Source organism: Vulpes vulpes, chromosome 2, assembly GCF_048418805.1.
Source record: "Vulpes vulpes isolate BD-2025 chromosome 2, VulVul3, whole genome shotgun sequence".
Classification (NCBI taxonomy): Eukaryota; Metazoa; Chordata; class Mammalia; order Carnivora; family Canidae; genus Vulpes; species Vulpes vulpes.
The window spans coordinates 130,146,776-130,171,826 of record NC_132781.1 but is presented as its reverse complement, the minus strand read 5'-3'; the positions used below and the strand labels follow the sequence as shown (position 1 = coordinate 130,171,826).

The window sequence follows — 25,051 nt, the reverse complement described above, 5'->3', positions numbered from 1 at the left end:
AGATTTGAGTATCATTTAAGACATGGCACAGCTTGGAAAATAATTAAAACTGATAAGCAGGTTTGCAGATAATATACCATCATTAACTCATTTTCTTAGAACATTTCATTTTTGTGTTTACTGTAGTGTTCATTAGTTTTCTAATTTCTGGAGGCTTCTAAATAGGACCTTATTCTCATTCAGTACCTGTGCTATCATTTGTAACTCTGCCCCTATATAGAGTCAGTCTCCACTTTAATCCTCTATATCTGGACACTTGTCCAATAACACCACCTTTCACCATCTCAAAAACTCAGTACAGGTTAAAAATCATCATATAGGAATTAGATGGTATGAAGTCCCCGAGGGTCCAGTGTTATTCCTGGTATGCCAACAGGTGATCAACCTATCCCCACAAGTCTAAATGAGGCTCTAGAAATGAAATTGTGTTTTACCCATTTCTCAAACCTATGGTTCTGGTCGCCATTTTATTAATCGTTGTAAGATGATAATACTACATTCTCTCCAGGAATGAGCAACAAAACTGTGGTCATTTTAATTCAAACATTGAATTACTAAAATCCCATTTTGTAGCTCTCTTTGTTTGAAGCACTACAGGAGACATAAGAAAACTGTAAGACAGGGCTCTAGATCTCAGTTAACGAATCATCTCACAGAATGACAGGTCTTAGATCTAATAATTATTGGAAAAGACGACAGGGAAGCCCTAATATGTGTCCCTGTGAACTACAGGTAAAGGTAAGGGTGTCTCACCATCTACCTTTAATTATGCACAGATCTATACCATCGTTCCAAAGATACTCAATCTACATTTGCTTTTCTCTGCTTTTTTGGCAACAAAACTTCTTCAGTAAGCTCTAGGTCTCCCTAACCTCCTGCCTCTATCTCAGAGATCTACATCTGTTCTCTACAGTTCCTTACCATGTTGTATTGCCTTGATATTCTGATATTCTTAATATTCTGAAATCTATCCTCCATTCATAGTGACCTCAGAAATTCCATTAATTTAAGTAATATTTCTCAGTCACCCATAGAGTGGAAGAAATGGGGCCATCGTTAGAGGAAATACAAAGTGCATCTCATCTCCTGGCCTTCATCCCTATGTGTCCTCTTTTCCTTCCTGCTCACAAACCTTCTCTTTACCAGTGTCTTTTATCACCTTGCAACATATTTCCCCAAAGTATAAGACTGTGCTTTGGAAAACTCTTTTGTGTATGGGTTTAACTATCAGCTTTCGTGAGATGATGTACTCTTCACTGTCTCTGGCTCTGCAACCTCAGTTGAGCCACAGATCTGTAGCACTTAAATGCTTTCTGGAAATTTGTACTTTCTTATTCAGCTGTACTTCACAATCATTATTCAGTACATGTTTATTATTAATAAGTGAGCTTCAGATCTATAGCACTGTTGGCTTCTGGAAATTTATACTTTCTATTCAACTATTATGCACATTATTAGTATATATTCATCATTAATTCATTGTATAAGGTGGACAGTGGTATCCATTCTTCACTCCAAAACAACTTTTTTCCCAATGGCCCTGTCTCTATGTTATTTTTGTTCCATATTCTCACGTTTGAAATTCAAGACATTCGTTTATTCATTAACACATAATGAAAACACTTATTGAGCAAATATGATGTATTCAAAGCTGCCAATCTGCAGATAGTGGGATGGCTGACATTTTAGACCATTGTAATAACAAATGGTGAGCAGCCATCCTTGAGGCATTTACAACTATGGGAGCCAAGAGAGGAGAAGGACAGTTTGCCAGTTTAGGGAAAGCCAGCTTAGGGTGGTAGAGGGGAACATTTGCATAATGGGAGGCATAGAAAATCATGGCTCACTTAAACAATGACAGTCTAGTTGGTGTCAATAGTGAAATGTGGCAGGAGAGAAAGAAGATTTGAATACAGTCTTCTGGGAGCTGAGAGTTACAGAGGTTTTTAGCTGGGATTTGACATGCTCATTTTCTTATTTTTATTGCTTCTGATTACTCTATTGTTGAATCACTGTGTAGAGTGAAGCAATTTCAGGCAAGTAGATCATGTTGAAATTTGTAGAAACAAAGTAGGCTAAATATAATACAGGCCCAGGTGAAGGAAGCAGAAGTGGAATGATGCAATTGGTCTAGTAGCTCGAGACTTACAAAAAGGCACGCGCGCGCGCGCGCGTGTGTGTGTGTGTGTGTCTGTGTGCATATGTGTGTGTGGGTTAGGGGACAGCCAGTGGGCAGGAGAATCAAAAAGAATGCTGAAGTTTTACCCTGAACAGGTAAATTAGTGGTGATGTTACATGAGGAACACAAGGATAGAAAGTGGACAATATAATGGCAGATAATAAACTCAAATGAATTTGAGTTTTACATGATGAGGCTAGAATTCTAGGGAAAACAAGACTACAGTTAAAGGACAAGAACAGAGAGTAGAAACAATGTCCAGAGGGTGAGGAGAAATTAGAAGAACCAGTTACCTGCTATAATTGCTAGGTTTGGGTTGACAGCCGAGTGAAGAGAATAGAGCTAGAAGAAGCCCAGTGGGTTGGGGAGTGAATTGAAAGCAGAAGGATCAGCAGACACAAGTGTCTCTTTCAAAGTTGACAAGTTAAAGGGGGAGAGAAGACTAAAGCTGCTTCAGGGAGAATTAGGTTTAAGGAAAGATTTGAATTCAAGACACTTGAGCTGAGGCAAGGAGAAGCCATTAAATATGGAGCTGTAGCTGCTGACAAAAATAACCATCGTGAGCTCAAGTAAAGGGATTGACTTTGGAAAAGTCATAGACAAGTGATGTCATTCATTTTCTAAAATTTTAGTAAATTGATTTTTGGATACCAGTGTATAGATTATTTCTCTCAGACCCTCTACTTTGCTCTAGTAAAGATGAAATAGTTCATGCATTTTATGAAAAGCCTGAATTTCATATTTAAATGGTGCTTTTCAAAAAAAAAAAAATGGTGCTTTTCTTTTCAAAGCAAACTTACAAGGATGACCTCACTTTTCCCTGTACCTGTTCAAGAATTTCTTTACCTGACTGCACTCATAAGAATGACATATTTAATCAGGCCTTGATGCAACTCTATAAATTTTTGAAAAATAATATCTTGACATGTTCAGCTTTCTCATTCCCCGGATATTTACATTGGAACAAAAAGATTATAGGCTCCTGGAAAGCATACTTTCTACCAGGGAGATCAAGTTTCTCTGAGAAGCAAGATGAATAGAATAATTACCATTTCAGTCTTTAATCTGATAGTATGTGTATCTTCTACACATAAAGGATTATGCTTTCTCTTCATTTGACTTCACATGTGGCCACATGTAAACCTCTATTTTCTTATCTTACCTGGTTCCTAATAATGCTGGAAAGCTTATTCAACGTCTGTAATTCAACTATCCTTTACAGAGAATGACATCACCATATATCTTAATCACTTAATCACAAAATCTTGATGATTTTGTACTTATTGTTCTAGTTAACATTTTCATTGAGAAAACCCCTTAGAAACCTCAAATACAAACAGTACCACTAAAAGTCTGTAATTATCTATGTGAATGAAATGTTTTGGAAAACCTTTAAATGCTCTTTAGTTTGAAATATAATTGTTTATTTTTATTGAGAAAGTGAGATGGAAAATCATTGCTTCCTAATAGACAGGATGTTGTCATCTTATCTTCTATAAATAGATACTAGTTAAATAGTGGAGACATCAGGAAAAAATAAGACTAATAATGGGCATAATAATAATCATAGCACTCATTGCCTGTGTGTGTCACCCTTCACTTTGGCCAGTATTTTCACATCTGCAACCTGATACTTTGATTACTTTGAAACTTTGCATAGTCCTATGGATAGAAACATCGTTCTGCCATTTTATAATCAAGAATCCAAGGTCCTCAGAGCTTAAACTTTTTTTAAAAAGCACAGTAAGAAGCAATAAAGAAAATGTATGACTGACTGTTGGAAAATATATACACCTCTATAAGATAAGGCTAACCTTAGCATCTAAAAACTTAGCTTACATAAGGCAAAAGAGAAATTTCTGGCAGCTTCTGCTCAGAAGACTGGCACATAGTTTGCTCAATGTTTCCCCAGTAGCAAGAATAAGAAGAAAGAGGAAAATTTTAAGTATTAGCATAAATACAGTCGAGAAATAAATACATGAAAAGTGAATTTAAACTACCATTAATAGTAAAAAGTATTTTACCACAATGGAAATGACTGTATAGCAGAAGGTTGCCCAAATGTTGTCATGAAGATACACAAAGAAATTTACAGAATAAGTGAATAATTACATAAAATGTATACTGCTGTTTTCCTCTGAAAGTTCCTCAAAATGCATTTAAAATTGTTTTTAAATTCTGAAAAATGGTTATTTCTCTTGTTGTACTTCCTCCAGTAATGTAATGTTGTTTGCATTTACAAAAACACAAATATCCTGAGAAATTTAACAGGAGGATTATCAGAGACAAGACACAGAATTTAGTCATAAAATTATGAGTTTAGTGAATACAAGTTACCTGGCAAAGGACTGCAGTTAAAAGGTGTTTCAGTTCACCTGGATAAGGGGCCCTCTAGTCCCTATCTTCTACTGAATAAAGATCAACATAGAGAATCCAGAGGCAAAGCAAGTAGCTCTTTATCCATACTTAGATACTTATGTATACAGAACATGGGGGGAAAGGTACAGAAGGGGCAACAAGGGGGAGGTGAGTGGACTCAATAAACCATAGAAAACTGGGGCCCTCTTGGCAGTCTAGCTCATAGGTCCCCATCATCCTATAGAAGTGCGAGACCGCATCAAGGAGTCCTTTGGAATGCCTCTGTCAGGTAACGGACATCATCCCTCATCCTCTTCTCACATTGCTACCCTGGGTTTAGCAGTTAGCAGTTCCCTCACCACCTCTTGAGCCCTGAATGTGAGTTTTCTGTCCTATTCATTTTTCTCCACTTCTTGAGTAGAAGGATGCTGTTGCCACTGGTCCTCAGTTTGAAAAAGGAAGGATGGTTGCTTGTCTCTTCATCTCTTCTGTTACAGGTTACATTATTCTTCCTTGGCCTTACTAGAGTATCTCTTAAGAGGAAAATAAGAGGTGCCTGGGTGGTTCGGTCAATTAAGAATCTGCCTTCGGCTCAGGTCGTGATCCCAGGATCTTGGGATCCAGCCCTGAGTTGGGCCCCTGCTCAGTGGGGAGCCTGCTCCTCTCTATGTGCTGCTTCCCTGCCTGTGCACACACATTCTGTCTTTCTCTCAAATAAATAAATAAATAAATAAATAAATAAATAAATAAATAAACAAAATCATTTAAGAAAAAGAAAAAGATAGATTCCATTACAAAAGTTCTAGTCCTCCCAAGATTTACATGAAAAGTTTGTAATCCCATCTAGCTGGATTTTAGGTCTTATAACACTAGTGAATTCATCTTCTTTCTTAACCTTGATTTACCATTTAAGAGTTCTCTAACATTATCTAAACATAGAAAGGTATCATGGCCACATAATCTCTGCCCTAACTCCTGAGTTTTCTTGACTGAGGTATACTCATCCCATCGTCCATGGTGTGAGAGTGACAAGACCAGGGCCAGGGTTCCCAACATGTGCCAAGGTCCCTGGGGGCTCTCCAGGAACTCACATGGCTGTCTGGGATATTTTAAGGAAAACAACAAAACATCTGGTATCACCTGAGGAACCATAACTAGATGTAGTTCCTAGTACGAACTTTAAGTCACAGCTTTTCTTTCTGTGATATCATAGCTTTGCAAAACTGAGTTGCGATTATGATTGTTATCATAATGATTATGATTATGATTATGATTATGATTGTTGCGATCAAAAGCAAGTGCTGCACAAAAATCAACACGGAACAGGATATGAGGGAGGCAGCATCCGATCTTATTCCACAATGAGAAGTTGTATAGTCCTCAACAGGCACTGAACTGCTATGACAACCTCTTATTCAACAGTTTGGACCTAACAACTTAATATTTGGAACTATTCATTATTTCTTTTGGCCAATGATTTGCCGTAAACAATTACTGAGTGTCCGTGAACTGAGAAAGTATGAGAACCTCTGTGTTAGGGTGTTTATACACATCCTTAGGATTGGAGCTAAATCAAATGTCTGTGTCAAGAGAGATTTTGTTGAAAGAAAGAAAAAAAACACTTGACAGATTCAAAGCCATGAACTTCTTGATGAGCTCTAGAGTAGAGAATTTGTTCCATTTCTAATTCGGTTAGGACCCCAGGTAGACAAATTTTTTTTTTATTGTCTAAAGCAGCATTATTTTGATAATGAGCCAGATAAACCAGGCTTTTTCTTCCATTCTTGGTGGGTTGGCCGCTGTATTATTACTATGGAGTGTTGGAACTAACTAACTAACTAACTAACTAACACTAGCCATTAAGTTCCAGGAAGTCTATTGGCAGAGTATTCTTAGGTCATCAGCTACTAGACCCCTCTTTTGCTACTTTTTTTCTCCTCTTTTTTTTTTTAACTCTACTTCTTTGTCCAGTTACTGAAGTCATTTTATTTCTGTCTCAAGAAACCAAAAACAACAAGAAAAAAAAGTACATAAAAAATAAGAGTTCCCTGAATGGTAAAAATAATACTTGTAGTTAAACATACTTCTTCAGTCTTTGAATTAAGGAATTTAAAATGCCAGCCAAGGACACCTTTTTGTGTGTTTCTAATCTTGTGCTTTTCAAAAAATCATAAAAAGGAAGTTCTAATGTTCTGCCGTTTTGAATGATCATGTTTGTTGATGTTACAGACATCAAGAGTTGAATTTGTTTTGAGTTGAAATTTTTTAAGATTTTATTTACTTATTCATGAGAGATACACAGAGAGAGCCAGAGACATAGAAAGGAGGAGGAGAAGAGAAGCAGGCTCCATGCAGGAAGCTCGATGTGGGACTCAATCCCAGTACTCCGGGATCACACCCTAAGCCAAAGGCAGATGCTCAACCGCTGAGCCACCCAGGTGTCCCAAGAGTTGAATTTAATGCATTACTCCAACAAGATGGATGTCGCTGTATTGTGCTCCAGTTTTTTAAATAACTAATTATGTGTTCTAATATCCCTTGATTATTACTGCCAAAGTAATAGATGTATCTTGAGGTTTTTTTTGTTTTGTTTTGTTTTTTTATCTTGAGGTTTTAAGGGACATGGAAAGATAAATATTAGTCTTGAAAAGTTCTTAAAGCAGGTGGAAAAAAAAAAAAGGAGAATGACCAAACATTAAAAACTCATTATTTCTGGGGTGCCTCCTGGATAGCTCAGTAACTTAAGCATCCAACTCTTGATTTTGGCTCAGGTCATGATCTCAGGATTGTGAGATCGAGCCCCCCATTGGGCTCATGCTCTCTCAATCTCTTTTTAAAAAGTCATTATTAAAAAATAAATAAACAAATAAATAAATGTATGTATGTCATTATTTCTGTGATAAGATTACTGCCACCTGTTACATCTTCAGGGGAGTTTGCCCTAATATTTAGCATGCAATTTTCCTTTCTGAATTTCTTTCAAACCCTTTCTGTTCCACAGTATTTGGACTCTAATTGTAACTGTGGAGGGAAAAAACAAACAAACAGAAAAATAGTCGCCTGAGTGTTCCTCAGTTCCCACACCTAAGAGAAAAAGACGCCATGAAGATGAACTATTTAAACTTCTAAATGTTTGGTTATGAAGCTATACTTTTGCCTCAGACTTAATACCTAACAAAAGGTAACATCTACTTTTTAAAAAAAGTGAGAAGAAAGGGTAGCTTAAAATAACAGTGATCATCACACAATCCTGTGAGTCATCAGAGATTCCTACTGGAGAGCAAACTTAGATCAACCTCGGTCAAGGAGGAACTGGCTAATTTTTCAGTGTTTGCAAGGAACACTATCCCTCAGAGCAACTTGTGAATAAAATAAAGTTAAGACATTTTGAAAACCATCTTCAATAAGAACAAGTAGCACAGTACCTTGTCTGGTGCTGTCACCACAGAGTGGCCATAGGTGAGTGAATCGAGTTGAAATCATCAGCTCTTCCTGTCTCTTGACTTGTAAGGGGCAGATGGCCATAACCAAAGGGGTTCTAGTCCTATCAGTTGTGGATACTGGACCTGGCGCCTCTCATTTGCTTCCTTTCCCCAGTGCTCTTTCCTGTGTGTATTAAGGAGAACTAAAATCTCAAACCACGCCCCAGGGTGTTAGAAAATGAAAATTATTGGGACACTTGGGTGGCTCAGCAGTTGAGCATCTGCCTTCGGCTCAGGGCATGATCCGCGAGTCCTGGGATCGAGTCCCACATCGGGCTCCCTGCATGGAGCCTGCTTCTCCCTCTGCCTATGTCTGTGGCTCTCTCTCTGTGTCTCTCATGAATAAATAAATACAAACTTTTTTTAAAAAAGAAAATGAAAATTATCTAAATTTTAAATTTTGATGGTGGATGGTAGGAATGTGCAGCTGGTGATTTCTCAGAGAAAGAAGACAGTCCATTCCTGAGGAGGTGTCCAATCTGTGACTTCGAACACATTCCAAATAAAGGAGTGTATTAATTGGTGTATTTTTTAATGAAAGTATCATGCTTTTCCTCATTCAGCAAATATTGACAGTGCCTACTCCATGTCAGGGTACTGTTTGAAGATGCCATAGGCCCATGAAAATAAGAGAAAACTTTTGTTTATGTCATGCATTCCTCTCATTTACTTTTTGTAAATTCTGGATTGAAGAGGTTACCCAGTCAATATTAAGATAGATTATCTATCTATCTATCTATCTTAACATATATAGATATATATCTTATTTTATATATATATATATATATATATATATATATATATATATATATCTTTATTCACTACCATATCAGTCACTTTAAATATTTATTTTGCTTGTTGGTCTTAGATCCTTAGCGAATTGTTCTCAATGTCTTCTGTACTGTTGTCTGAGCCTTATAAGAAAAAGTCATCACAGTGTTGAAACATTTATGGGATGTGTTTCTTGACCTAAGACTGAGTTCCTCAGTTCCCACACCTAAGAGAAAAAGGCGCTGTGGAAATGAGCTATTTAAACTTCTAAATGTTTGATCATGAAGCTATACTTTTGCCTCAGACTTAATGAGTAACTCATTCTTACTAAATGCCTGCAATATGAAACACTTAAAGACCTACTATTAGGTAGGTCTATTATAAAAATGGACAAAGAAACCAGATGCATGTTTTTTCTTCAGAAAAAAAAAAAGAATATCAAACACTGGGCCTTGCTATCAGATTCCTGGCACTTTGTTGTGTAGCTCAGGTGAGATATGCTGAAGAAATAGTACAGCTCTTCCACCTGCCTATTGCAATTTCTCTCTGTTTTTTTTTTGGTCAGCTGTTTGGTAATCGTCTTGAGGTTTCAGGCATTTTCTTAACATTGGTGCAGAAAAATGTGTTGTCATTGATCAGTAGACAATTATGTCTAGACATATGTGAGGCAGCAGTTCCTACAACTTCTCACTGGAATTGGACAAGTTAAAAACAGGAAGAGGGAATGGCTGTGCACCCCTCTGCAAATGTGGGAGTTGTCCTGTGTCAGAGAATGGATGAAGCACTTCAGTGAATGGCATGGTCTCCTAGTAAAAGGTTGTGAATGGCCCCCAAACCAAGATCTTTCAGCTCATTGTTTCACTCACAGGGAGAACAAGGCTGTATGCAGATCTCAGCCTTTCACAGCTCAAGTCCCAGTCCTTCTTTACAGCTTAGAGAACTTTAGGCTGAACTCCTTCTTTGCACAGGGCCAGTTGTGTTTGTTTGGCTGGTTATTTTTTTGTTTGTTTGTTTGTTTCTCTGTTTGATTTTTTGTTTTGTTGTATTGTGTTTGCCAAAAAAGAAAACAAGCCTTATGATTTATGTGCTATCTACTGGTCCCCATGGCAACATTTTTTAAATGCAGAACAAAACTCTCATCCAATCATTATAGTTGTCAATTATGAATGCATTTCTACAGAAACTATAAAGAAGGCAGTTGATAAAAAGAAATATTTTACATTATATCATAGAGTTCATTGCATCTGTTGGCATGCATATGTTGTCTTTTCATATGTATCCTTTATGTTCAGTGGTTTTTGATTCATTTAATCCACCTACTGTAGAGTTGAGTTAAAATTTCTAATACAGGTCACTATTTCTTGGTCTCTTGTTTGTTTGTTTTGCATTGTTGGCAGGGAGCCCATACTGTACTATTTATTGAGGAAGAGACTAGTGTTTCTCAGGCAGACAGCTTATCTAGAATCCAGTTCTCCAAACACAAGAGCAAAGTGACAAAAACATGTTTCAAAGATGCCTGAACAAATCTTGTGTTCACCAGTTCAAGTTTGGGATGTTCACAAGGTGGACCATGTTCCCTCCTTTGTGGCTAAGCTTCAGGAGACTCTTTGAGGAGTGAAATATATACACCTTTAGTTTTTGACCAGTTTTTAGTTCATGCTTAGAAGTACAGAGTACTTGTCTGGCATCTGTAGAAACTTTATAGTTGATGGAGAATTCTCCCATGAAGTTTCGTGCTTGATCCTCAAAACAATCATATTAAGGAAACTAAGGAAAACACCATTAGCTCCATTTTAGAAATTACAAAATTCTGCTAAACAATATTGTGTCTTGCATGTGATTGAGTACATGCAGGTGTGTGCACGCACGCACGCACACACACACACACACACATACACACACACCATGAATTAGAATTCAAATATCTTGGGATCCCTGGGTGGCGCAGCGGTTTAGAGCCTGCCTTTGGCCCAGGGCGCGATCCTGGAGACCCGGGATCGAATCCCACGTCAGGCTCCCGGTGCATGGAGCCTGCTTCTCCCTCTGCCTGTGTCTCTGCCTCTCTCTGTGTGTGTGATTATCATAAATAAAAAATTAAAAAAAAGAATTCAGATATCTTGACCCTGAACTAATGATTTTGATCAACGTTGGGTTTGGTATTTGCTGGCAGGCACAACAGCCTTTAGATGAGAATGTAATAAAGAAGTAAAACACTTAAACTAAAATTTTGATTTCTTTTTAAGGGATGGAGAATCTTGATGGGCTCCTGAGCAAATCTTTTAACTTAGGGCCTTTGCCAAACAGTAAGGAATTTTGTTCTGTTAATATATCGATGTCCTTTTGCCTCTAAGCTTGGAGTAGATGCTTTTTTTCCCCAGTTATGTTAAAGATTGTCTTCCCTTGGAAGACTTGCAACTGAAGTTTCCTAAAAATTGCTCAAGAGCTTTAGTGGTTAACATGATAGCCATGAGCCACATGAGACCTTCTCATTAATTAAAATTACAGCAAAATTCAGTTTCCCCAGTTGTAGTAGGCACATTTCAAGTCCTAAGTAACAACATGTGGCTAGTGGATACTGTTTTGGACAACATGGATAGAGAATATTTAATATTTCCATCATTGCAGAAATTTCTGTTGGACAGTACTGTTTCAGTCTGGAATATGCATTACCGTGTGGCTTCAGAATAGTCTGAATCCATTTAAGCATGCAGAAAGCAACATGGTGTGGTAGAAACTAAACAGTGTTTTTAAAGCCTGCACTTAAATCCAGCCACACTACACATTACCTTGCCTTGGGATTTCATGACCCGGTAAGATTTCAAAAACTACCCAGGAGACTGACCAAGGGTTACAAACCACATATTTTGTCATGTAAAGGACATTAACAAGAAAATCCTCATCAGTATACACAGTCTGGTCTTTAAAAGTCATTTCCATTTCAATAAAAAAGGGCATGATCTCAGAATGAAGGAGAGTTTTCAAAAGGAATGTGTTTACCTTGTTTGAAACCTCATCCCATGGTCCATGTTTATTCTCACTTTGACAAGGACCAATGAATGTTCTGTTGGGCAAGCACCAGCTCTCAGCCTGGCATTTGGAAACCATTGAACTCTGCCACTTGCCAAGGGCATGACTGTCACTGAGTTGCTTGTGTTCCCTGAGTCCCGTTCCTTATCTTAGAATGGGAATATGAGCATCCTTTGAATGTACTAGTCATCAGAATTAAATACGGTGTGCCAGTAGAACACTGTGTCTGGCACATAGTAGGCATGCATAAAACGATCCTGCTCTCACTCTTCTCTATTTGATCATGTCCTTCTTTTTAGTCTACTGAATTCTTTTATCACATGAAGATCTTATAAAAATTGTTGCATTAGCTTCCCATAAATCTTTCTTCCTAAAACCCATCCTGGAGGAAGACCAAGAGGGCAAGGTCACTGACCTTAAGAATGGGACTATCGAATAAGATACATTTCTGTGAAAGAAGAACCTGTTCCTAGAACACAAAGTGAGAGCACTTGTGAAACCCTGCTGAGTCCTCAACCCTCCCCACACTTCTCCCCCTCCACAGAAGTCCATACTCAATGCTACCACGGTAGTTTGTGACATCAACACACCCGGAAGAATTCTTCCATTGTAGGGGCTTTCACTGAACAAAGTAACTAATATGCTTAGTGACTAGCTATACGCCCTTTTTAACTTACTAAAATTGGAAAAGGTTTTGATATATAATTTTAAAAACAGATTGTCAAAAAACAAAAAAAATAAAAATAAAAAATAAAAAATAAAAACAGATTGTCTTTTATACCATCATATAACTAACAAGTTAGAGGGGATTTATTAGTATCATGTACCTTCTCTAATGAAGCCTACATTTTTGTTTTATGACAAATAAAGAAGAGATAACACTTCAGGCTAGAGCATTTTTGCTCATGTTACAGTAACTCCACCTCCATTTACTTTATCATCAGTGCTTGTGACAAGAGCACACGTGGGCCAAAAATTGAGGACTTTTGTTTTAAGAATTTTGGGGGGTCGGGGCGCCTGGGTGGCTTAGTGTTTGAGCATCTGCCTTTGGCTCAGGGCATGATCCCCGGGTCCTGGGATCAAGTCCTGCATCAGGCTCCCCATGGGGAGCCTGCTTATCCCTCTGCCTGTGTCTCTGCCTCTCTCTCTCTGTGTCTCTCATGAATCAATAAATAAAATCTTAAAAAAAAAAAGAATTTAGGGGGTCAAGTATCAATCTAGGCCATAATTCTTAAAATAATAAATGAGCAAAGGATTTAAATTTCAGAAGACTAAGTAACTTCTAAGGTCATGTCCACTTCTAAAGTTATATATTTTTGTTTAATATATAACAAATATATATTATTTGTTAATTTGAGGACTTTTTTTAATTTGAGGACTTTGCTTTCTAGAGCAGTTTCAGTTCACAGCAAAATTAAGAAGAAGGCACAGAAATTTCCTGTATATGTCCTACCCTACCCCAGAATGAAGGTTCTGCGTGGACACATTAATTGATGTTTTAATCACATGAAGTATTCCTTAAAATGTAACATTTGCAGAGCAGATGTGCTTTAAAGATTTTTTCCATTGAATTGTATGGGCAAAATAATAAAGTAAATTCTCTTTATGCTAATGAGGATGGTAGTGGGTTTTCTCTCCCAGAGTACCTCCTCTTTTCCCTATTATTTGAAGTACAAAGGCAGAAAACCAGCATCCTTCTGTCAAAGGAAAGAGAGCCCATAAAATTTCCCTAAGGATTACACACACACACACACACACACACACTTATATATATATTTACATATAAACATATAGACACGTAAATGCCATCTTCAGAGGACTTTGTAACATATAGCATGCATACAATCTTGCTATACTCTGAATATGGACATATGATATTCAGCTATCAGCCAGAATTATCACCTGGTTAGAAACCAGCAATTATTTTATTTCACTGCATTCATTATTTTATTTTAGGGTGGAAGGACATGCAAATCAGTAGGTAGGCAAAGATTGTTTAGTTTTGTAAGTCATTGGTAGTGATGGGGGTTTTTTTATTTGGTTTGGTTTTTTAGTTTTTAGTTTTTGCATTTACATGTAATTTCTGTTTTAAGCTTTATTTATTTTAGAGGGGGGAGGGGCAGAGAGGAGCAGAGGGAGAGAGAGAGAAAATCCCAAGCAGACTCATCAGTGAACTCAGAGCCCAATATGGGGCTTGATCCAAAGACCCTGAGACCATGACCTGAGCCAAAATCAAGAGTCCTCCAGTCAACCAATTGAGCCACGCAGGTGCCCCATACCTGTTTTTATATTAACTTATTTGTCTGTTAAAATTGAGGAAACTGCCACCGGTTTGTTTTTTCCTTTTTGTACTGGTAGGGAATATAAATACAAAGGTGCTCTTCAGTTAGGGTAAACATTCCAACTTGATGACTATATTTGTGTATAGCTATAGTTAGCATTATCAAAATACCATCAAAACTATATCTATAAATATACACAAATGTGGCTTGGAGTTTGACACTGAAAAAATTCAAATTGGAAGATACCACCTTACACAATACTGAACAGCTTTCTTTTAATTTTGCTCTTATATTAATGTACATTATTTTAGGTTCTCAGTAAAATGTTGAACATTGCTGCCAAAATGCAATTTTTGGTAGTTGTGACTTTTGACCACAGGACCAAGCTTTTGTGGTAAGGGGACTACTTGAATTCTACATGGCAGTAGCTTCAAAGGGGAAAATCAGATTTGGGTCTGGCCAAGGTTGGCTTTGTCACATAGGAACTTCATTCCCTGGGATTCCATAAATGTGGGTAGTACTTATTTATTTATTTATTTATTTATTTATTTATTTATTTATTTTACTTAGAGTGTAGCCAGTTCTAAATTTAAAACCCAAGCAGTACAAAGGAGCAATATCATCAAGTGAATCTGACACAAATGAAACACATTTTTTCATTTGTTTTTTGTTTTAGCATTATGATACCTACTAGGAGTTTACCAAAATCATAATGTCTTCTTCATAAGTAATTTTAAAAGCTTCATTATATTCTTAAATGTGACACTTGTAGTTTCTCAAAGCCAACATTATATTTTTGGAAAAACAGGTCACCTTTTAAAAATGATATCTGTGGAAAAATATAATTTAGTTTTACAAAATGTATTTGGCAGCCAGATTTTCCATAATACTACCTTTATTGTCTGAAGCCATAGTTTTGTGATTTTAGTTTAAAAGGGTAACAACAGGGGATCCCTGGGTGGCGCAGCGGTTTGGCGCCTGCCTTTGGCCCAGGGCGCGATCCTGGAGACCCGGGATCGAATCCCACATCAGGCTCCCGGTGCATGGAGCCTGCTTCTCCCTCCGCCTGTGTCTCTGCCTCTCTCTCTCTCTCTGTGACTATCATAAATAAATAAAAAAATAAATAAATAAATAAAAGGGTAACAACATAAAATATTCAACATCCCCATAAATTTGTTATCAATGGACGCAGTTCTTCATGCAATATGTTAATATTTAGCTTTATCTTTTGAGTGTTTTCTCAAAATAAGCACATTTTCTTTACTGAGTTGTTTTTAAAGGAATGAAGGACTGAAATGAATTTAAATATTCATACACTTATTTAAAATTGTTTTAATTTTAAAATAGAATCAGCGCTTACATTTTAATACGTTTGGATTGACATCTACTAAAAATAGATTGAAATCATTAAAAATATTTTAAAAGTATAAAGGCGTGTACAGTTTTTCATGACTCAATATGTTTAACGTTAAAAGTAAGATATGAAATACACAGTATGATTCTGTGTAAGGAATCATGCGTTCCATAAAAATCATATATAACATAACACACATGCACTTATGTGCATTCAGAAGGAAAATGTTATTGACAGTTATTTTTGAGTAGTTCTGCAAGGTTTTTTTTTAATATTCCAAAGTTTCTACAGTTAATATGCAAATTACTTATTCGAAATATATATATATTAGTTTTATAAAAGGTCAAATATAGAAATCTGTTTCCATATTTGTTTGTGTATTTTATATGTCTGTACTTCCATGAACATGGGAGTAGAGTGGTGAGTAGATGTGATCCTCCTGTGGCTAATTCTTGGGGGTTGTCAGGTAGCCAAGGTGCCCAGTTATGTACATACTAGAAATGAGAACATATGACAGTGGTTTCTCTTCAATTCCAGAAGAGGTGGATCCAGGGTGAATTGATGAATGGGTGATGGTTTTGAGCCAGGATTTCAAAAGACACAGTTTATCAGTTCCCTAATCTTCTCTGACAAACTCCAGAGGAGAATTTCTTTCTAGTTTTATAGCCGGATAGAGTGAAGCACGGAAGACATAGAAGTTTGCTTGAGATTAGATTCGGAAAGTAAGCCTCGGCCCATGGCTCCCCTTCAGAGTGCTCACTCACACAACCCCTGTGCTGCTGAGTATTGATCCTTACAGGCCATGACATTCAGAGGCAGCCGGTACTTTGTGGCCCTTAATGCTTTTGGTATCATAGGCTTAGGGGGCTTTGATTAATAAAGTAAAAACTTCCTTCTGATTAACCTTAGCTGCTTTTCCATCTGGTTTGGTAATGATGAAGCGTGGAGAGGTTGCCAAGTGTGCTTCAACACAATTTCGAAACCAACTAGTTTGCAAAACTATATCCAGGTGCTGCTATTGGGTGAATTCACTTTGTCAGCCACATTCAAGGGCTTTGAATGGTTCCCGAATCCCAGTGAAGTCTCTGAGGGTTTGCTTTGGGGTTTCTCTCCATCAGCTTTTTGCTAATGTTTCTGGCTCGCAGGACTCGCAGGACTCGTCGAGTTCTCTGTGGGAGAGGGGCCAGCCAGCCCTCCCCAGCTCTGTTTCAGTCCATGGTGGCAGGTGATTGAGTGCCCCCTTCCACATCATGAGACCTGAGGCTGCGGGCCACTGACCACTGTGACTGTTACCTGCGTATGAATGCCCTCATCACTCACGCGCATACACATAAGGTCAAAAATTGAGCTTTTTTCTGATCCCACCCTCCCATCCCATGTTACCTTCCCACCTGTCCTATAAATATACCAATCCCCCCCCCCCCCGACAAAAAGCTACTTTCTTTCCTTAAAGCAGTTACTCTTCCATTTTTTAAAAAATTAAAGTGTATTGTTGCTTTGTGTTTGATTTTATTTAAATGAGAGACAATATTACATAATTGTCTTCAGAGGAATCCTATCACCAAGAGGTACAATTTCAAAGTCTCCAGATAATGGTCACTGTGCAAATTTGAATCGAGCTTCTCATCAAATTATAGGGGATCCTAGGAGTCTCTTCCCATTTTGGGGGGATCCCTAGTAATCTGTGTGATGTTATCATTCCTTCTAACTATGCTTTTATTAGCTAAGTTTCTTTGTTTAAAAAGTTCCTTGTTGGAAAGGTCATTCAAATACAGCATTTCAGGATCATATTCTATCATATGATTTGTGTATGTGTGTGCATTTACCGGTGATTAGAACTCACAGTCCTGTAAGCCAAATTATAGGTAATAACAAAAATGAATCTTCCTTGGACCTTAATGATCTTTTATTATTATAAGCATGTTACAGGGTACATTTAAAATATATATTCACATATTTATTTTCTTCCATACACAAAATAACATATATTTTACCTGTGCCATTGTACTTGTGACAGTAGTTCTGATAAAACATTTTAATATCGAGGTGAGGACGTAGACAAAGACTTAAAAGTTATATATTCATTACATATTCAAAGATTATTTGACGATTACATCATTTGAATTTGATTATTTAACCATTACATCATTTTGAAAAAGGATAGGCTATAACCTGCCCATTGAAATAGTAGAAATAATTTTACCATTACTGAAATGAGACAATCTTGAGGTATTTGGCAAAAACAATTTCTGAGCAAGAATGAAATATCTCCATCACTAAAATTATAGCTGTCTTTCTTTCTGCTTTGACAGCAAAGGGAAGCAAGACTGGTAAATCATTCTAAATATTGTATATTCAAAATACATCTTTTACAGAGCTTAGAAGTAAAATTCAACCAAAGAAAAAATTCATGTTTTAATAATCATTCACACCTGTTTTAGTTTAGAGTCATCCAATGTAATTCATGTAAAAAATGAGAAGACTGCTCGCTTCGGCAGCACATGTACTAAAAAAATGAGAAGACTTATTTTCAGGGAGCAATTTCGGATTAGTGGTGTGCCTTGGTCAGCATAACTTAGTCCTTAGAAAATGAACTTTGTAGTCAGGCGCTTATAAGACGATACAGGGAAGATTAGCATGCTCCCTGCACAAGGAAAATATCTAGATTTCAAATTCCTTGAATTTTGACCCTCTGAATAATCTACCAAAAGAACAGATGCCCCCCAAAATGTAATCCTGGAGTGAGGGATGGGTGGTGCAAAATAACACGTTTAAAAAAAAAAAAAAAAACTACACACATTTTTTTTGAAAGTGTGCTCCAACCTTTCCCGCCTTTTATTTTACCACACTTTGCATTTCAAGATCTCTGTGTAATTTGATGGTGGCCCGTAACAAATGGTCTAATCATTGGTGATGACCCGTGTCCTGACGTCACCCATGTGCTGCTCGAGCTGAAGCGTGTTTCATGGGTGTCGTTTGAGGTCCTTGGGTCCTTTTCAGAATTGCTCAGGACCGAGCGCACGGTTCAGCTGCAGGGCTCCCAGGGTCACGTCCAGGAAGCTTTCGGAGGAGGTGACCACACTCACTGCTGACGGGAGGCTTCAGTGAGCCAGATCCCAAGAATACCCCGCTGAGATCTCGGAAATGCATCTCACCGGTCCCCCGACCCCCCGCTAGGAAATCCTGCTGAAGGGCTGTGGGCCCCGGGGCCTCGCCGCCCCCGGAGGACGTGGCCCGCCTCCCCTCGCCTTTGCGGGCCCTGCCCCCATCCTGCGCCCCGGCCCGTGCAGCGCACGGGGGGGGGGGGGGGGGTTCGGGGGGCAACGCGGGGCAACCTTGCCCCCCCCCCCCCCCGGCTGCAGCCGCCCGCCCTCTCGGCCGCTCACACCGACGCCCCTGCCCTTCAGACGTCAGGTGGTCCAGGGGCCTCCCGCCACAGTTGCCAGCTGCTTCCACGCCCCCTTCCTGATACCTGCGTGAGAGGCCACAGGGGAACCCAGGCCCCGCTGCCAGCCCGAAGCTTGTCGCCACCCTGGCACGCCCGCAGTAAGCAGCAGCGACCTTGCTTGATGACCGAGAAGCCCCTGGTAGCCAGGCAGCTGGACGATGGCCAACAGCCCAGAGGACTTGGTTTTCAGCCCACTGGCGGGGAAGCACATGTGCTGAGGAATAAGGACGGAATTACTGTAACGCTTTGTGGAAATTCATCAAAGTGCAACTTATTGTTGAATAGTGATCAGAAGTGATCACAGGTTATAATCTCTAACATGGGATTTGGTTTCTCTTTCAGACATGGAGATGACTTGATTGTGACCCCATTTGCTCAGGTAAGCACAGTTTGGTGAGTGGGCAGGTTTCTCACAGAGGTGCACATTTAACTTGGGGGATTAGTTCTGGTTCTTAACTTCATTCTAAGTCAGGTGCAAATACAATTAAAAATTATGTGGTTCATTTAAGTAATTCAAAGACAATGCTAGAGAATGTGACTTTAATCGTATTGGACTGGTTCCTCTAAGCCCATAGACCCAAAGAATGTCTTTGCTTCAGATTATAAATCACCTAAGTGACATACTTAAATGGGACCATATTTCCTTAATTGATGTATATAATATATATACTATATTATATATAGAGAGAGAACTCATTTAAGTTCTCTCCTGCTTTTTTTTTTTTTCAACTGGAGGACTTGTCTGGGTAAAGGTAGACCCCAGTTCAAACCTCATCTCTTCCTCTTGCTCAGTGAATGGCCTTGGTCAAGTCACTGAACTTTTCCAAGCCTGGTTTACTCCTCTGCTAAATAACAGTTCCAAGACAACCCACTTGATGAGGTTTATAAGACAGTAAAATAATACCAAGCTTGTAAAATGCTCAGCACAATTTCTAGAAAACAAAATGAATTTTAAGTGTTGTAATTAGTAAGTGCTCTTTCATCTCTAAAATGTTATAACAGAGGTTTTTTTAAAGACACACATTGGCAGTGTTTGAGCAATAGGATGATGTGTAATTCTTCCCCTTTTCAAATTTCCTGAAATTTTGTGATTCCTATAATTTAGACCAAAAATTTAATGAATCCATAAATAACACATCATATTAGAGTGATTTCTTTCATTCCTGCAAGCAATTAGAAATAGAATATGACCACCATATCTTTTAGAGGTTAAGGTTTTGTTTGCTTTAGGTTTTGCTGGAAATCATAAATTCTTTCTAGTACCTATATTTCTATGTTCAAAAACATTTACAACTCTTCAAAGTTTTAATCATATTTTCAGGTAACAAGATCATACAAACTTGGGGATTTTTAGTCGATTACTATTGAGTACCCATAATTTTATTTCTAAGAGCTGAGAGCTGGGTGAACAGTTAAAATCAGGAAAGATAACATACACAACCACCACCAAGCATAGAAACAATCATTCTAACTATACAGTTTATTGAGGTAGTTATTCTTGATTCTAAGTAAAATCTCTAGATACTGTTATAAGGAAAAAAAATATATATATATATAAAACATATAGTAAAAAATGAAAAAAATCTGTCTGATACTTCAAGTAGTATTTTTAAAATAATAATTAATATTTTTATTTGACAAATAGATTTTTTTTCTCCAATAAATAGATTAATAAATTTGATTTGGTCTTTGCCATCAATGGTCTTTAAATTCCCAGGAAATCTAGCCTTTTATATTATTAGACGTATTCTGTAGTAAACTTATAAATTGCAACAAAACTAACAGAATTTTAGTACACTGAGAAATATGCACATATGTAAAAAATCATGTAGTGTATGTTAGTAAACTATTAAAATAAATATGTATAATTATTCATTTGAAATTAGGATTTGAATATAACCAACTCTGTGTAATATGTAGGCATATCTGATTCCTAAAAATAATCCTAAAATGTGTTTAGAAGAATTTGCTTATGATTAGCTTAATAATTCATAACACCTTATGAAAGGTGGTCATTGTCCCAGGGGGCTGCAGATTTTTTTTAAAGCACTTTGTATTTTGCACAAATGGCCTTTACTTGGGTATATGATATGGAAAGCTATATTAGAATCAAAAAAATAAAAAGCCTGTTAAATCCTGAGCAATTTCACCACCGATGGGTCATCTTTGGGAAAGCAGGTAAAAAAGAAGGCCTACTCTAGTAACAATTTGTCTACGACCTTCTCTTAAGCCCTGTTGAACACTGCTGGCATATTTTGTTGACTTAACCAATAACTCCTCAAATTTTTAATATAAGATATGCTATTCACAATTGAATACTAAATATTATATATAATGCTTAAAATAAGAAATGTTTATATCACTTGAAGTGATACCAACGTTATTTGGCTTAATATACCATAGTTGCTTTTGCAATAAATGGACAGGAGACTTGATGTTAGTAGACACATCACACAGGACATTGTTCAAATAGGCTGAAAAATCATCCCCTCCCTCTCCAGAATGCTTTGGGGTTTAGAATTTCACACTAAATTATTCTGGTTAAAAAGACACACTGCTTTTGAGAGTGCCTGGGTGGCTCAGTCAGTGAAGTGTCTGACTCTTGATTTCAGCTCCGGTCATAATCTCAGAGTCATGAGAATGAGGCCCATTCCCTGTCAGGCTCTGTGCTCAGTGGGGAGTCTGCTTGAGGATCTCTCTCCCTCTCCACCTCCCCCAACTCCCATTTTCTCTAAAATTAATAAATAAAATATTGTTTTAAAAAGACATTGCTTTCAAAATAGAATTTTTTTCCATAAAAAGTATAGAAAAGAAATATAAGGAAAAGGAAGAAAATGAAAATTTCCCATAGTTCCAAATCCCCAAATAACTAATATTGACATTTTATTTTATATCCCTCTAGGTTTTTTTTTTTTCTGTGTGCATTTTCTTTCCCATGATTCTTAATAATTGGCCTCACACTATCTAAAGTGGTCAGAAGTCTCCCAAAGCCACCTCATCTGCCTCCACTTGAGAACTTATTTCTTTATGCCTGAGTGTCTTTCTAATATATGAAAGGATCTCTTCTTGTTTTGTTTTTTTCCCCCAGTCATGGTTTCCTGTGAAGCTAAGAGAACAAAATCTTGTTATAAGAGAATTTAGAAAGACATCCAATTTGATCACAGGGCTGAACCCCCACCCATCTGGGATAGTTAACTTAACCTAAACTGTTTGCCACTTCTAATTTCTTATGCTTCCTCTCTAAGCTCAGAATCCTTTTGGTCCTCAAAAAATGACATCTTTATAGATGTGATTTAGTTCCATTTTGACATATTCTGTGTTTTTATTGAAATCTTCTGATGTGGGAATTTCCTTAGGCACAAAAGCTAGGAGTTAAGAGGAATCCTAATGCCATGCCATGTCATGCCACTCCACAATTGGCCTTTTCCTCTTGAAAGTATAGTGACAGTTTGTCCAGAGTTCTTTAGGGGGACTAAGAACACCAACAAGTCACAACACTGATGAAATGTAGGAAACTCTGCTTTGTAATCAGTTGCCTCTGGCCACACCCACTGAGATATCTGGTACTACTACCTTGTGAAACTACCAGTTAGTTAGAATTCTCATCTTGAGGTATGGAATGTTTAAAGAAGTGGAATATTTGACTAAACAAGAGACAGAAAATGCCCAACTATTTTCTTGGATCCCTGGAGAACCCTCGTGTTTATTCAGACCGAAATATTGCCGGATTTAAATCTATAGGGTAGGAACAGATGAGACATTTCAAATTTGTCTAATCAAAATATAGCACCTGGGATAAGTTTATATATATATATATATATATTTTTTTTTTTTTTTAAGTACTAATCATTAACACTGTAGAATACTACTATTCCTTTGGTAAGACAACATTGTCAATATTTTTTTAATGCTCCCAAGGGGCCCTGCCCCATTTCACCCAGCAGCAGCCACTTTGTGGCCTGTCTGCCTCCCAGGCTTGAGGAAGCCACTGGGCGCTCCCTGCTGGGCTCTGAAAGAGGCTAGTCCTCACGGTTCAGTTGCTTCTGTTAGTTTTTCCTCGATCTTCCATTAAAATAAGTTACAGCTAGCATCCTCTAGAAATCAGTGCTCTTTAAATTGAACTGTATGAAATCATCAATACTCAACCTTTGTTGGCAAACGAGAAGAGCAATTTCATACGGTTTAACCAAAACATCACTTGGAAAGTTTTCTATCAAAATGACCTGTCTTGTAAATAATCATAATTTGACTGCAGGTTTTGTTGTTGTTGTTATTGTTTGGTTGTCTTGTTTGTTGTTTTCTGGAAGTAAAACCAAGGCAAGGAATTCTTCACCACCACTCCCCACCCCACACATACACCACCAGAGGCAGTCGTTGGTCTGTGTTTTAGCGCCCTCTAGTGACACGAAATGTACTTGGAATGAAAAACAATCCTCAAAATTCTTCGTTACTTTTTTAAGCAGGGGGTTTTAAGGAGAACCTTGTTGCCTCATCTTTTTTGCTTGTTTACAGCAACCTCCTTTTCAAATATTTCCAAGTAATCATTACGACTGAAGGATACCTTCTAATCTACAACGTTCAGTTGTTTGACTTTTTAATGAAGCCCACATTTTTCTGCTATTTTCAGTGAATCCTATTGGTTAATAAGTGTTTAAAAGTATTTGAGAAAAGGTGAGATTGGTGTGTGTAAATAACATTTAATCCTTTTCCTGAGCCACTACGTGATCCATCTCTGCAAAAGTGTTCCATGGCACCATCATGATTTCTTTCCTGAAGTGCATATATTTCTCATCATTTCAAATGTATTTTTTACCTTGACCGATTACACTTTTGCTTAGAGTGGCCGAAGAAAAAGAAACGGCCTTAATTTTCTAACCATTGAGCTATGTAAGGGAAAACCGCAAGGTTCTTTTTGGTTAACAAGCATTAAGGAGTGGAGAGAAGTATAGGAACATTGGAGCCCTAAGGTTCTTAAAAGGTTGAATTCAAGTGTAGTGAGAACTGTCCTAAAACAAAAGCAGAGAATAATTGAATCCTGACTTAGTGCTTGAGTAAAACTGTTTCCAGGTCTGTCCCACAGCCTGTGTGGTACCAGATTCCTCACTCTGGTCTGCAAGACAAGTGAGAGCGTTAAAGACTACCCCAAGTGCATTGGTGATGTAGCACCTAGAATCAATCAACTACATCTAGGGCAGTGCTTCCCATAATATTTCTCTGAAACTTTTTTTTTTAAGATTTACTTTTATTTATTTGTTTGAGAGAAAGGGGATGCAGATGCTCAAGCTAGAGGAAAGATCCCAAGTCTACTCTGTGCTGAGCTGAGCCCCTCACAGGGCTCGATCCCTCTGCTCTGAGATCAGGACCTGGGCTGAAAGCAAGAATCTTTAACCAACTGAGCCCCCCAGACACCTCTGTCTGGAACTTTTATTTATGTTTCTGCCATGATCATATGTGTGCCATAGTGCAGGATATAATAATCTTTAATATAAAACTTATAAAGTATTAATTGTCCTATCACAGAAACAGTGGTCTAATACTTGCACACATAAGGGTTGATGGATTTACACACTTACTACAGCAGCGTTTGTAAAAGCAAGCTTTAGGAGACAACCTAAAAGTCTGCAGAGGAGACAGCCAGAGTACTTTGTATACATGCAAGAGAATATATCTAGTGACTATCTAAAATATAAAGAACACTAAAATAGAATAGTACCAAAAAATAAAAAATAAATAAATAAATAGAATAGTACCAATATTTTTTTTAATTCCTCTGGGCATACCTCCCTGATTTCATCTACCTTGCCCTCTTCTCACGAATAACAATTAATTTTGTTTTTTGTCTTTTTTAATGAGGGGGATACATTCTACATTCTGCCCTTTTGTTCTGTTTAAATTCTGTACCATGTGAAGATACAGATTGTGCAAAAGACATACATTAAGTTTAAGTTAAAAACTGAAACAAAATCATCTGATTTCATATCTTTATTAGTACAGTCAAAAGCCATTTTACAGAAAAGCAATTATAGTATATCTTTCATGAACTAAGGTTTCCTTTCAAATGAGCATAGAGCATTGAATTACCTGCAGCACTATTTCTGTTTACCTAGGTGTCAAATGCAGTGCACTTACTATAATTTATTAGAATAAAGT

The 25,051-nt window shown here is 37.6% G+C and overlaps 1 protein-coding gene across 34 annotated transcripts in view; it reads left to right on the top strand.

Moving 5' to 3' along the window:
• PDE4D (phosphodiesterase 4D) overlaps nucleotides 1-25,051 on the top strand; it is a 1,410,178-nt gene that overhangs the window by 1,188,266 nt on the left and 196,861 nt on the right. For all 34 annotated transcript variants that reach the window (XM_072749980.1, XM_072749970.1, XM_072749992.1 and 31 more), the window contains one exon: nucleotides 19,244-19,280. In XM_072749980.1, the coding sequence (XP_072606081.1) occupies nucleotides 19,244-19,280 (37 nt within the window). The remainder of the gene's footprint in view (nucleotides 1-19,243; nucleotides 19,281-25,051) is intronic.